This window comes from Aphelocoma coerulescens, chromosome 4, assembly GCF_041296385.1.
Source record: "Aphelocoma coerulescens isolate FSJ_1873_10779 chromosome 4, UR_Acoe_1.0, whole genome shotgun sequence".
Taxonomy (NCBI): Eukaryota; Metazoa; Chordata; class Aves; order Passeriformes; family Corvidae; genus Aphelocoma; species Aphelocoma coerulescens.
This window is the reverse complement of record NC_091017.1, coordinates 77261735-77274474: the sequence shown is the minus strand read 5'-3', so window position 1 is coordinate 77274474 and position 12740 is coordinate 77261735. Positions and strand designations below refer to the sequence as shown.

Here is a 12740-nt window from a genome sequence, read left to right as displayed (position 1 = left end):
TGTGGTCCCTTCTGATGTTGCTTTGCTTTTTGGTTCTTTGATAGAGAAGGGAATTGCTGCTGGCCTGGTGAGGGCAAACCTGAGCAGCAATTTTTGCCAGGTTGGAGATTAACAAAGCATGTGGATAGAAGGGATAGTTACAGATTCCAGTCTTCTCACAATGCTGTGGACTTCATCTTTTAGTGGGCAAAAATAATCGGGAATGGTTTGATTTAAGGTCCATGTCTCAAGAAAAAATGCCCAAATTGAAGTGTGTCCATTTAATTTATATAATAAAGAAAACAAAGCTGGGTCAGCTCTTCAGTCTCCCAAATTGACATTTCACAACAGCGACCTTGAGAACAAATTCTCTTTCTTTTGCAGCTGCAGCCGCCTCAGAAATATTCAGAGCATCCTGACACAGAGCAGCAAATCTCAACCTGATGGAATCCTCTGCATTTTAGGTTAGTGTTACATTTTTTTGTTCTCATTATCCTGATAAAGATACCACGAGTTTCAGAAAGAAGTCAGTCGTCTCTTTCCTGCTTCAAGCCCCAGCCTCGTTTCTCAGGGAATGAACAGCTGATTGCTACACTTTCTTGTCCCTAAACAATTCCTCAGCCTATGCACTGATTTTGGGCAAAAAAGTTTAAAGAGTGGCATGAGAAACCTGGGAAGCAGGTAGGAGTTAAATGTTGGCACATAAACAGCATGTGGTTTCAGTGTTTTATTTCTTCTGGGATTGGGAGAAAAGGGCAGGAGGAAATAAAGGTGCACGTGCAAGTGTGCTGTAGGAAAATAACAGGGGTTTTGTACTGCTTTACTTCCATTTCATTGACTCTTGGTTCATATTATATAATCAGTGTCAAGATATTAAAGGAAAAATCAGACATTCTGATTGAAAACTTGAGTCCTTAGAGAAAAGGACTGAGGAGTGATTGTTTAGATAATATATTACAGTTAAAGAGAAGAAGTCTGATGTAGCCCTAAAGAAGCTCTGTGTAGGGAGTGATACAACAGTCTGATTTTTTTAGGATTTTTAAATTTCATTTTTTAATGATGTAGCAAAAGAACTTGAAATTCATTTACTGGCCCACAAAGTAAAATTTATAAATATATATATAACCTCATTCTCTTTGAGTCAATGCCAACTGTACAACATGACCCTTCATATGCTACAATCTCTGGGCTAAGAGGTTAAATCTCTGGCTAAGTAGTAACTGTACAGCCAAAAGGTCTGTGAGGTCACTGTGTCAGCCTTCCAGTGAAACTTAATCATACAGGATAAACTCCTTGGGTTTTGTCTTTGCTGCTAATTTAATTTCATAAAACATTATAAGTTGTGCCATCTCACTGATGACACTGCAGTATTTAATTATTGTTAACTCTGAGACTGCAGAAAAAGTCCCAGGTAAAGAACAGTCACTGAGAGCATGGCCCAGCTTTAAGGAAAGCAAAGGAATTGCTTTGTGTAATTCTCAGTGTCATGTGGAGGATTTAATTCTATTCATAAGACCATACCTCTTAGTAAATAAGCACTTGTGGTATGGAAATATAGGAGGTGTGTTTTGTTGGGAGTCCTGTGCTTTGCACTGATCTCTCAGCACCCACAATGGGGCTCTTGTCTGCTCTGACCTGGCTCCTGTAGCCTGCAGAATTTCTGGCATAACTTCCATTAAACAGGCATGTCACTGTTATAAATGCATTAAATCTGTCATCAAATACAAGCTTCAGATGACAAAAACCATGTAGTTTTACATTCTGAGTCCTGTTGACTTGTGTGGAAAGTGGATACTCATAACTCTGCTTTTTTACAGTCAGTGCATGTTCTGTTTCACTTGGCTGCTTTTAATGGCCTGGAGTAAATGCAGTTGCCTCACCTCAACTTCAGTTTCATACTGGCCTGTGAGATAAAAACATAAACTTCCAGAGCTTTGCTTCAAGTTCATTAATATTTGTACTGAAATTAAACCCAGCATTGTGATATCCCAAAGAGAGATGAGAACTGACCCACTGTTGATACAAGTATTTAAATGTAGTTCCAGCTGATTTTTTAAAAAGAATCCTCTGATCTGAGTTTGAAGTGGTTGCATGGTAACATTCCTGCATTTTTTGCTGGGGAGAAAAAGCCTCACAACTGACAGGAAAAAGGAATTTGGAGGTTGGCATGTCAGATGTCTTTAAAAAGCTGTGATGTCTCAGCTGGAGTGTGTTGCTGTTAAGGCTGGTCTACTTAAATTACACTGTAAACTATTGTTTATGATAGTGGTGTTTCTTGCAGCTTTCAGCAGAGATTTTCAGCTCGTGGTTCAGTTGCTCTGATTTCTGGGGATGTGCATTTAGTGTTAGCAGGGTGTGTCTGTACCTGACTGTAGTTGTAGCTGCTCTGATTGTGGATCAAACTGTTTCACTATTCAGCACAGCTTGAGCTGAATTTTTGCAAACATTGATACTTATTTTTTATTCTCCTCGAAGAGTGTGGCGATACTTTCAAGGCTGTTCCAGTAAATCTTTATTTTACCTTGGTTTAGTTCACATGTTGCTACTTCTGTAGATTATTTTTTCTCTATTATATCCATCCTACACAGAGCTCTTCCTGCTGGGGTTTCTCCCACATTCTAAGAACACTTAGTACATTGCACTGACAGTGCATCACATTCCCTTTCCAAACAGAGATTATTTTAAGGATTATTCTGCCAGCAGTTCCACAATTGTATGTTGGTTTTGAGCCAGTGTCTAAAGGTGATGTGTCCATTGCCTCCAGCCTCACCTCCCTGCTCCCTCCGTGATGTCCCCACGTGCATTTTGCATCGGTGCTGGCGGGTGTTCGGTGTCTTGCACCCACATCATCTTACCGAGCAGACAGATTTTTTTCCCCCTGGATTTGGCCAGGATGTTTTCTGCCAATTTAGCAAACTGAATGGGCTCGCTGAGGGGCAGCTGAGCCCTGGCTGCAGGAGCAGGAGCAGGAACGGCTCCTCGGGGCTCAGACTGAGTCATTGTCTGCCCACACCCTGGCGATGAGTTGGGAACGGGCGGGGGAGTTACCAAACTCCCAGCTCAGCTGGAGACAGGCGTCGGGGTTTCCTAATTAATGGCCTTGCCCATTGTTCTGGGGAGGACTCCTGATATGCTCTCGGGGGTATCTTATCTTGGTCATTGTTTCATTTCCTGTTTGTTTTCTGCTAACTCTATCTGTTCCTTTAACTCCATAAGTTTCTTTAGAATAGCACTAAAGCCTCTGTGTGAAAGCTCCTGTCTGGATGAGATACTTGAAAGACCCAAGCAGACCACAAATCCCAAATATGCTGCAGAGTTCATGGTTTTCTGTTAAACTAATGCCTTCCCTGCATGCCTGTCAGTGCTCTGAAAGCAGTAAATTCACCCACATCCTCTGTTACAAGAGTTAAATTTGTCAGCTGTCCCCCTTTAACATCTTTTTGTTTTCTCTTCCCCTCCTTCTGTCATTAACTGAAAAAGCAGGGGTTTGGTGTTTGGCTTGGAAGATCTTCCCTGCTTGAAGCTGGTGCACCCAGATAAAAACTCAAACTCTTCAAGTGATGGTGACATCAGAACTGGTTTTTTTTTGTTTTTTTTTTTTTTTTTGTTTTTTTAATGAGGGCAGGTTCTCATTTTTCTTCTGATCTTCCAGAAATTACAATCACAGGATCATAGAATGGTTTAGATTGGAAGGGACCTTAAAGATGACGTAGTTCCAACTCTGTCCCATGGGCAGGGACACCTTGCACTATCCCAGTTTGCTCTAAGGTCTGTGCAGCCTGGCCTTGGACACTTCCAGGGATGGGGCAGCCACAGCTTCTGTGGGCCTCCCCACCCTCACAGGGAACAATTCCTTCCCAGTATTCCATCTAACCCTGCCCTCTGGTACTGGGAAGTCATTCCCCCTTGTCCTGTCACTCCATGCTCTTGTCCCAAGTCCCCCTCCAGCTCTGCTGGAGCCCCTTTAGCCACTGGCAGGGTCTCTGAGATCTTTCTGGAGCCTCTTCCCCAGGCTGAACACCCCCAGCTCTCCCAGCCTGTGTGTGTCAGATTATTGCTCCTCTGACAGCCTTCAGAAGGTGCCTCAGTTAGGGAAGTAATCAGTAAAACAGATTATCTTCAGGACATTGTGTGCGCTCACTTTCCAAGGTTACAGCTGATTCCAAGGAGACGGATTACATTTAAATAGAGTTCCCTAAAACAATGGGGCAGTTTCTTCCTGAAAGAAGGGAGTCTCCACTTGTTTGTAACTAAAATCCCACCTAGACACAAGGGCTTTGGCAGCAATAATTGGATGTTGAGTCCCATTAAATTCCGGATTACACTGGTGTGCCTGCTTTCATGGGGCTGAAAATGTAAATAAAATAGAGGGACACATATGAATGAGAGGTCAGAAACAGCAGGAGAATGAGGATTCAAAGATTACGGCAGGAAAGACTTTTTGAGGGCTGAGAAAGCTGGGACAGATGTGAGGCAGCTTCTCCATTTCCCAACACAGGGAATCACAGAATGGTTTGGGTTGGAAGGGACGTTAAAGATCATCTCAGTCCACCCCCTGCCATGGGCAGGGACACCTTCCACTATCCCAGGTTGCTCCAAGCCCTGTCCAACCTGGCCTTGGGCACTTCCAGGGATGGTGAGTCCCAAACCTCTCAGGGTACGTCCAAGGAGTGCAGTGGTGCAATGTGTGGATTTGAAGGAATTGAATTTGTCTGTTCCATGGTTTTACACCAAATATCAGATACCCTGGAATACATGTGAGCTACCCAAAGGTACTGAATGAGCAAGGAGTTTATTAAGACGTGAGGTTCAGTAGCTGGATGCAGACACAGCATCTGGTTAGCTCTTTAAAGCTGAAGCATAACAGGAAAAAGGAGCTAAGTAGAAGAACCTGAGGTTTGTTCCAATTTTTGCCAAGTTCAGATGACTCTTGACTGGTTTGGTTTCCAGTTCAAGTCCTGAGACTCAGATGTCCAGGCCATGTTATTACATTATCAAAGTCCTGATCTCTCCTTTAGCAGTGGTAACAAATTCTAATTTCTTGGCAGCCATTCCACTGTATCCTAATGTAACAAATCCTAATTTCTTGGCAGCCATTCCACTGTATCCTAATAAAACTTGGTAGGAAAACTTGCCATTAGAGGAATTTTTTGGCAGTCAAGACTGGTGACCTCTGTGAAATGTGGATGGCAAGGATGCTGCTTAATGTGCAGTTTTACTTGTTTGAGAAAACTGGATTTATTACAGTAGAATTATGAATTATGACTGTGACTGTCATCCAGAGAGATGAAAATACTTTCTAAATCTGTGACCTCATTCCTTTCTTCTTGTATTTATCTTCTGTCTCCAGATATGCTCCAGATCTTCAGTTGTTTTCATTTAATTTTCCCAAGGACCAAGAAAGGTTTCCTTGGAAACTCTTTGTGCCCCATATGTTTTGTCAGAACATCTTTTCACAGTTTGTCAGAAGTCTGCACTGGCTCTCTGGTGACTCAGGGATTGCACTGTAACACTGATAAGATAATGTTTAATCATGTATTCTAAAGCAGGAGATTTGGGTCACGGGATTAGTTTGTTAGGAAGCTTCAATCAAGAACATATTAATTAGAATGCATCCTGCATCCAGACAGATGTGTGAATTACTAGACAAAATGGAATTTTTGATGCAGAGCACTGCAAAAACCAAGACATTTAAATTTTTGAAGGAATACTTGTGGATTTAGGTTGAAATTGGGATGTCAGCATGTGGCAGCGATCTTGCAAAAACTCCTTTTTCCCTATCCTGTTCTCCCAGTGTGTTCATCTGAGGAGTTGAGTTCATACTCCTGCTTTAAAGTTTAATAAATCGGGGAAGAAAACAAACTTTTCAGGTGTACAGTGTTAGGACACACAACAATTCCCCTGTGGTTTTGCTTTTGCAGGGATAGACAGTCGATACAATGAAGGGTGCAGGGAGCTGGCAAATTATCTGCTCTTTGGTTTGTACAACCAGAACAACAACGACTTCGAAAGGACAGGCTTTCCTGAGGAAGTTCTGGATGGTGAGTAATGTGCTCAGCATGTTTTACCTGTTCTGGATGGAAGATGAGCAGAAAAAGGGACACACACACACAAAAAAAAGGTCATTAAATCTCAAGTTGTCTATCTATGCCTGAAAATATCTTCTTAGAAACACTGCTGAAGAACTCATTCTTTAAATGATTAAAGAATATATTTCATGTTTTATGCTCCACAAGTTAACCTCAAATGTTGTAAACTAACACAATTCCAGCCCATTAGTTCAGTCGATGTGTGTATGTACATGTCATTAATCATTGTGTGATCAAAATTTTGTAGTTCTAAAGTAATTGAGCTCTTTTCTACTTCACCACATTCACTCACCTTTGTCATATTTGGAAGGTGGCCAGTTACTGTGATCACAGCTTATTATTCCCTTATTTGCATGAAACTTTTGGATATCTCCCCTGCAGGCTGTGGTGGTGGTGGTAGTTTTTAGTTGGAGCAGCTCTGATGTAATGTCAGGCAAGAGCAGCTGGAGTTTAGACTTCTGGAAGTGCTCTGGGAGGACTCATCCTGACCCTCTTGGCTGCACAAAGGACAGGCTGATGCAAGTTCTGTGCAAGACTTGGGAATGACCCCACAGTTGTCTGGAACAGTAACAAGTGCTCTTGTACTTGGAGCTGCATGTGGCTGCCAACTGTTTCTTCTTCTTGTTTAAAAGAAATAAGGAATTCCACTGCATTCAGAGAGTTGAACAATTTTCTTTTTTTAATGAGGTTCATGATAGAAAAAAATGTTTTCTGTTCAGTTTCTTTTGTGTGTGGAGTCCTGATGCTGGAATATTTGTTCTGCTTGTTGCAGATATAATCATATTAATAAAACCTGACAGTGTTCATCTGTACTGCAACCCTGTGAATTACAATCATCTTTTGCCCTATGTGGCACACTGGAGGAACTTGCATTTCCACTGTCTGACTGAAAATGAGGTAAGTGAAAAATGAATGCAGACAAGATTTGCTAATGAACTTGTTAATGAACTGATCCTTGAAATGAAACTTTTTTTTTAACATTCTTTCCAGAAGCCTTTTTTCCCTTTCATCCTCAGCAGGGGAGTGATCTGTGTGTATATGTGGGTATTAATCATTTGCTAAAGTGTACAAGAAGAATATGTTGTCAATACTTCTATTTGTTGGAGCGTGAAGACAAATTGCTCCTCTCTCCCAGTAATTGCTTTTGTTTTGAAATGAGTCAGTGATCTTCTAATGAGAAAAAAAAAAGCGTGGGTTGTGAGAAATGCAAAATCTGAATCAAATATCCCAGTCAACAGTGAGATTTCCAACAACAGCCTTGTTTGCTGCCAAAGCAGTGTTTGCATTGGTTGCCAGTAGTTTTAGAGCATTAGAAAAGATGGGCTTAGTAAGTAATTTAAAATCAAGAATCTTCATTATGTATTTTCATTTTAACTATGAAATCTTTCTTTCAAGAACTATTAACCTCACTTCCACTACATTCCGTGACTGGTGTGAGTTTCATCTTGAATTTAAAGGTCAAAGTATTCTAGAAAAACTCAATTTATTGTTGTGAAGTATTTTTAGAGGAGTAAAAATTGAAAATACTCTTTGGGTGTAGAATAAGGACCTTTTCATTCCAGTTGAAACTCCTACATTGAGTTCTGTGTAGTTCCTTTTCTAAGTTAGAATTATAGTGAATTCTGCAGGGAGTGGGTTTGTAGCCTGTGATGTTGGTGGGTGAAGCCAGTGGAGAAATGAATGGGAAAGTCAGGGAGAGAAACCTTTTGTTCTGTTGAGTTTCCAGCCTGAAAGTGGTGGGGTTTATAATAGACTGATGGTGTTTTTATGTGGCTGGTTAATAGCTTAGATCACAGAATTAGGAAATAATTCAGGTTACAAGGGACTTCTGGAGATCATCTTGTCCAACCTCCTGCTTCAGTGGTGAGATCAGATCAGGTTGCTCAAGGTCTTTTTGCAGCTGGATGCAGAAAGCATCCAAAGATGATGACTGCAGAACCTCTATTGGCTGTCTACTCCATTTCCTCACTGTCCTCCTCTTGAAAAAGTATTTCCTTTTGTCAAACCCAAGCCTTTCATGTTTTAAATCATGCCTTTTGTCATGACCACTGTGGAGAACCTGGCTTCACCGTCTCAGTGATATTTTGGTGGGTTTGAGGTGCAGATATTGAGCAAGCCTGGATCTCTCCTCCTGGGGCAAGTGATCCATCCCTTTGATTGTGGTGGCTCTCCACTGAACTTCCTCCACTTTATAAGTACCTTTTCCATGGGTCCCAAAACTTGTTGTGGATACAGTTCCAGGAGTGCAGCAGAGAGGGATCATTTTTGTTACGATAAAACAGCTGAGCTCCAGGTTACAACATGCCCTATCAAAACCTAAAGCCTGGCTTCACAAGGCTTTTCTGTTGCCAAAATCCCTGCTGAAAGGGCAAATCTGATGCTGGGAAAACACATGCACTTTGGAATCAGGAACAGAATAGTTCTTACCACACGGTTGCCAGTGCAACTGCAATCTCAGCTCTTGTATTTTAAGCTTCATCTGCTTAGGGGCTTTGATATGATTTATCGTGGTAAGTAGGAACCTTAATCACACAGTGTTGGCTTGAAATAATGATGTAACTGGCAAGGTAAGCCATGTGCCTCGTTCTTTATGAAAACCAGGGGAAAGGTTTGGTTTTTTTAAGGTGAAGATCCAGTTTTACTTCATTGCTGCTTGATGTGAATGAGCTGAGCACTTCCAGTCCCATTCCCAATGTATAAGAATTGCCTGTTTCCTAGATTACTGCTGAAAGACAAAACGTTGCTGTGTCAGGCTTTAAGTGCATCCTGTTTACAGGAGAATTGCCTGCAGTGGCTTTTAAGTACTTTTTTTAGTGATAGAAATAACTTCCTAAAAATGAAACCAAAAAAGTGCAAGAATTTTAGAAATAAATAAAACAGTGCTGTACCTGGCTCTGGCAAAACCTAGAGCTCCTCCTTCCTTTTTTCCCTTCCTACTTGCTTTAACTAGACCACAAGAGTTTAAGTGAATATCCTAGTTACTGGGAAAAAAACCCCAATTTTTCTTTAGGAAATACCCTTGTTTTAAGTGGCCAAATAGGATAAAATACTGAAATTTGATGTAGTAAAGTTGAACTGGCTCTATTTATTCCTGCAACAGCAGATTGTGAGCAAGCCTTTAGCACCCTGCCAAAACCCAAGTTCTTATTCCAATGACATTTTTAAGTCCTGAGAAACTGGCAGTTGTTTGGGGCTTGGCTTTGAGCTGCAACTTTGATCTGACTTCCTGGGAATGAAGAAGGAACACGCCACAGAGGAGCTGGGGCTGCATCTTAAATTCAGGCTTGGCTCAAAAGAACTTGTTCTCAAAATAAACGTGTTGGGTGTACCCTGAAGCTCACAAAAAGTTCATAATCATGTAATTTGCCTTGATGAGAAGCTCAGACCACTGCACACAAAAATAAAATAGGCAAAACACCTCTGCCTTCTGATCTTGCTCCAGAAAACAAGTGGCTCTTGAAGAAGCCAGCAGGGCTCGACCTGTTGGTTCCAGACTTGCTGCTAAACGGTGCCTTTTCATGTCAAAGTCAGTGTGTTTTCAGGTTTGTGTGCTGTTACAAAAATGATTGGAGTGTAGTTTGTCTCTTCAGTCTGGTTTTTATGCTTTTCTGAGTTAGGATATTTGCTCTTCAGTCTGCTGAAGTCCCCAGTTCAGACAGTGTTACATGAGGGTTTCTCCTTGCCTCCTCCTTTTCCTGCAGTTCACCTCTCCCTCAGACCAAAACTGGTTCTCATTGCCTAATCTGTGACCTGAGGCTTGTTCTGTCATTGATTTTCCTTGCTTAGTGTTGTTTAGCTGGTAAAACAGTATCTTATTTCAATTTTTCTTCCCTCAGTGGCATGTTTTTCGTGGCACATCAGTTGGTCTCCTCAAAGTAACTTTTATCTTTCAAATCTAGATGCTAAAAGACTTCACTGAAAGCTGAAAAGAAAGTCTATAATTATGCCTTCATCTGTTATGATTAAAAGCCTTGCTCTGAAGTTGGATTTTTTTCCAACTTCCATTGGCTTGAGTGCATCCCTGCCATGATGGGATTTCCAAAATACAGAGAATAAAGAGGCTCTCTTGACCTTCTGGAGGCTGTAGGCGATATTTTAGTGGTGTACATGATGCATCTTCTCTTTATTACCAATCAAATTAGGGCATGCCTAATCCAATTTGATTTGAAATGACTTCTTTCAGTATGAAGATGAAGAAGCTGCAGAGGAATTCAAGATTTCCAGCTTTGTGGACATGGTCCGGGATTGCAGCCGCATTGGAATCCCCTACAGCTGCCAAGGTAGGGTGGTTAATGCTCAGGGTGAAAGTGTTTTGCACCCTGCAACTTCAGGGAATGAAGATTTCCTTGCCTTAGGAGAGAAATAAGGATTAGTAAGTCATTAGTTTCCTTTTAGCCTCTTTTTCCTTAAGAGTTGAATTTCTTTCTGAGCACTGGAAGCCCTCAGAGTTCATTTGGGGAATGAATGCCCCCAGCATGAGGCAGAGAAATGATTTGCATTCAGAGACGTGTCTTGAGCTGCTACAGAAGTTCTCTGTTCCCATGGGAGCTCCAGATAAATCCTTCTTTATGCAAGGGAAGAATAAACATTTCTTTATGCAAGTTTCCTTTTTTTAGTACTGAAAAAAACTGCCCTGCACGGCTTCCTGTTGGGATCTGGAGCCAGCCTTGAGCCTCAGCAATGTAATCTTGCATTCTTTTTTTATTCCTATTTCTTTATTGCTTCCCTTAGGGAAGGCTGATACGCTCTGACTGCCTGGAAAGTCATTAATGGCTCATGGGGGAAGGACACGGGTTCTGTGTTAGGAAGGATGAGAAGAAGTTGAGTAGCTTGAGGCTGATAATGACACTTCAAATGGTTTGCAGCTACACCAGGGTGTGCCAAGAGGAAGAGTTTTCCTCTTCCCCAACTTAAAATTCTGATTAAATGGGGATGATGGAAGAAATTCCTCCCTGTGAGGATGGTGAGGCCATGGCACAGAGTGCCCAGAGAAGCTGGGGATCCCTGGAAGTGTCCCAGGTCACGTTGGATGGGGCTTGGAGCAGCCTGGAAAAGTGCAAGGTGTCCCTGCCCGTGGCAGGGGGGTGGAATGGGATGGGCTTTAAGGTCCCTTCCCACCCAAACTGGTCTGGGATTCTGGGATGTTGGCAGTATTTACTTAAGGCCAAGTATTTGAGGAACTGGAGTAAGCAAAGCTCCCTGTTTATTATCTTGAATTTTAATAGGCAGCTTTGTTAATCAGCTTGTAATGAAGCTTGCAAGGAGATGTGGAATATCCTGAGAAAAAGGGACAAAATTTGGGGTGTAGAGGAGCTTCTAAAAGCCGCCATCTACACAAAAAAATATTCTTCACTTCACGATTTTCAGTTGTACAAAGATGGGATAAATGGAACCCTCTGTTGAATCCCAAGGCCTCAGAGAGAGCTGAAGTGCCAGGATTTGTGAGGGAATGTTGCTGTGCTTGCTTTGCAGGCCACCTGCAGATATTTGACATGTTCATCGTGGAGAAGTGGCCGATCGTCCAGGCCTTCGCGCTCGAGGGCATCGGCGGCGACGGCTTCTTCACCATGAAATACGAAGTGAGTGGTTCCTTTCTTGTTTGCTTCCTGAAGCAGAAGTTACTCATGAAATTGTTTGGTTTGGAAAGTACTTTTTGAGATGATCTAGTCCTGACTCACTGCTCGAGTGAGCTGCTAAATTGGATGAAGTTTTTTGGGCTCTTGTAAAACTGAGTTTTAACGGTGCTAGGATGGTGTTGCTGAGATTCTGTTTTGAGCTACACAGCACTTTGTCCTGGATAAACCATTATTTGGACATTCTCCCCAGGCCTCTGCCATGATTTAGAACTTCTTTCCTTTCCTTCTAGAGCCTCCTCTACCAATAACCAATTTTTTTACCCCTACATGGATTTTTTTTTTTTTTACCCCTAATTTTTTAGAGGGTTTATAAATCTTCAAGAGCTGAGCAGGAGGAGCTGGGTAGTCACAAACACCCTGAGATGAGCTCAGGAAATAAGAAGTGACTGTATTTCTTGGGTCACTGGTTTTGACTGAAGAGATGCATCTCCTTCTCTCACTGACATTTTGTATTCATGGGTCATCATACCCTGCTGAATAGGGCATCAGTCAGGATTTATTTGCTCCTATATTTAATAATGATTTGCTGTTCCACTCTGAGCAGCTTCTGTCATTGATTTGCCCATTTATTAATTATGCTCTGAACAGCATTTTCAGATGACGGTTTTGCATTTCTGTACTTGTTTAAAGATTCTTTGATTTCATTTTTTGAACCTCTGCCACAGCAATGCAGATGTCCCATTTTTCTTATCACTCTTCCATTTTTACAGCCACAGTGGGCTTTTGTCTGACTCCTGATAGCTGGAAAACCCCCAGAGAACTAATAGTGCCATTGTTGAAGTCTCATCATATCTAGAATTGTACATGCTTGCTCAGAAATCTGTTCTGTGAGTTCATGTTGTGTTTCTGAGCACTGTTCTCTTTCCACTGGTTCCTTTCTTCAGGCTTTTTCTTCCATTCCATCACTGGTCCTGTAACACCTTGTGGTGTGAACCTGCCCAAATCATTAAATACAGAGTGCAAACAGATGAGCACCTTTGGGGAGAACAATCAATAGTCCTTCTTGATGTCTGAAATGAGTCAATGAAAATTTGAC

The 12740-nt window shown here is 41.7% G+C and overlaps 1 protein-coding gene across 1 annotated transcript in view; it reads left to right on the top strand.

Annotated features, from left to right (window-relative positions):
* DNAAF9 (dynein axonemal assembly factor 9) overlaps nucleotides 1–12740 on the top strand; it is a 66852-nt gene that overhangs the window by 9035 nt on the left and 45077 nt on the right. The window contains exons 2-6 of the mRNA XM_069014788.1: nucleotides 364–443; nucleotides 5901–6020; nucleotides 6841–6965; nucleotides 10252–10348; nucleotides 11541–11647. Coding sequence (XP_068870889.1) covers nucleotides 364–443; nucleotides 5901–6020; nucleotides 6841–6965; nucleotides 10252–10348; nucleotides 11541–11647 — 529 coding nt within the window. The remainder of the gene's footprint in view (nucleotides 1–363; nucleotides 444–5900; nucleotides 6021–6840; nucleotides 6966–10251; nucleotides 10349–11540; nucleotides 11648–12740) is intronic.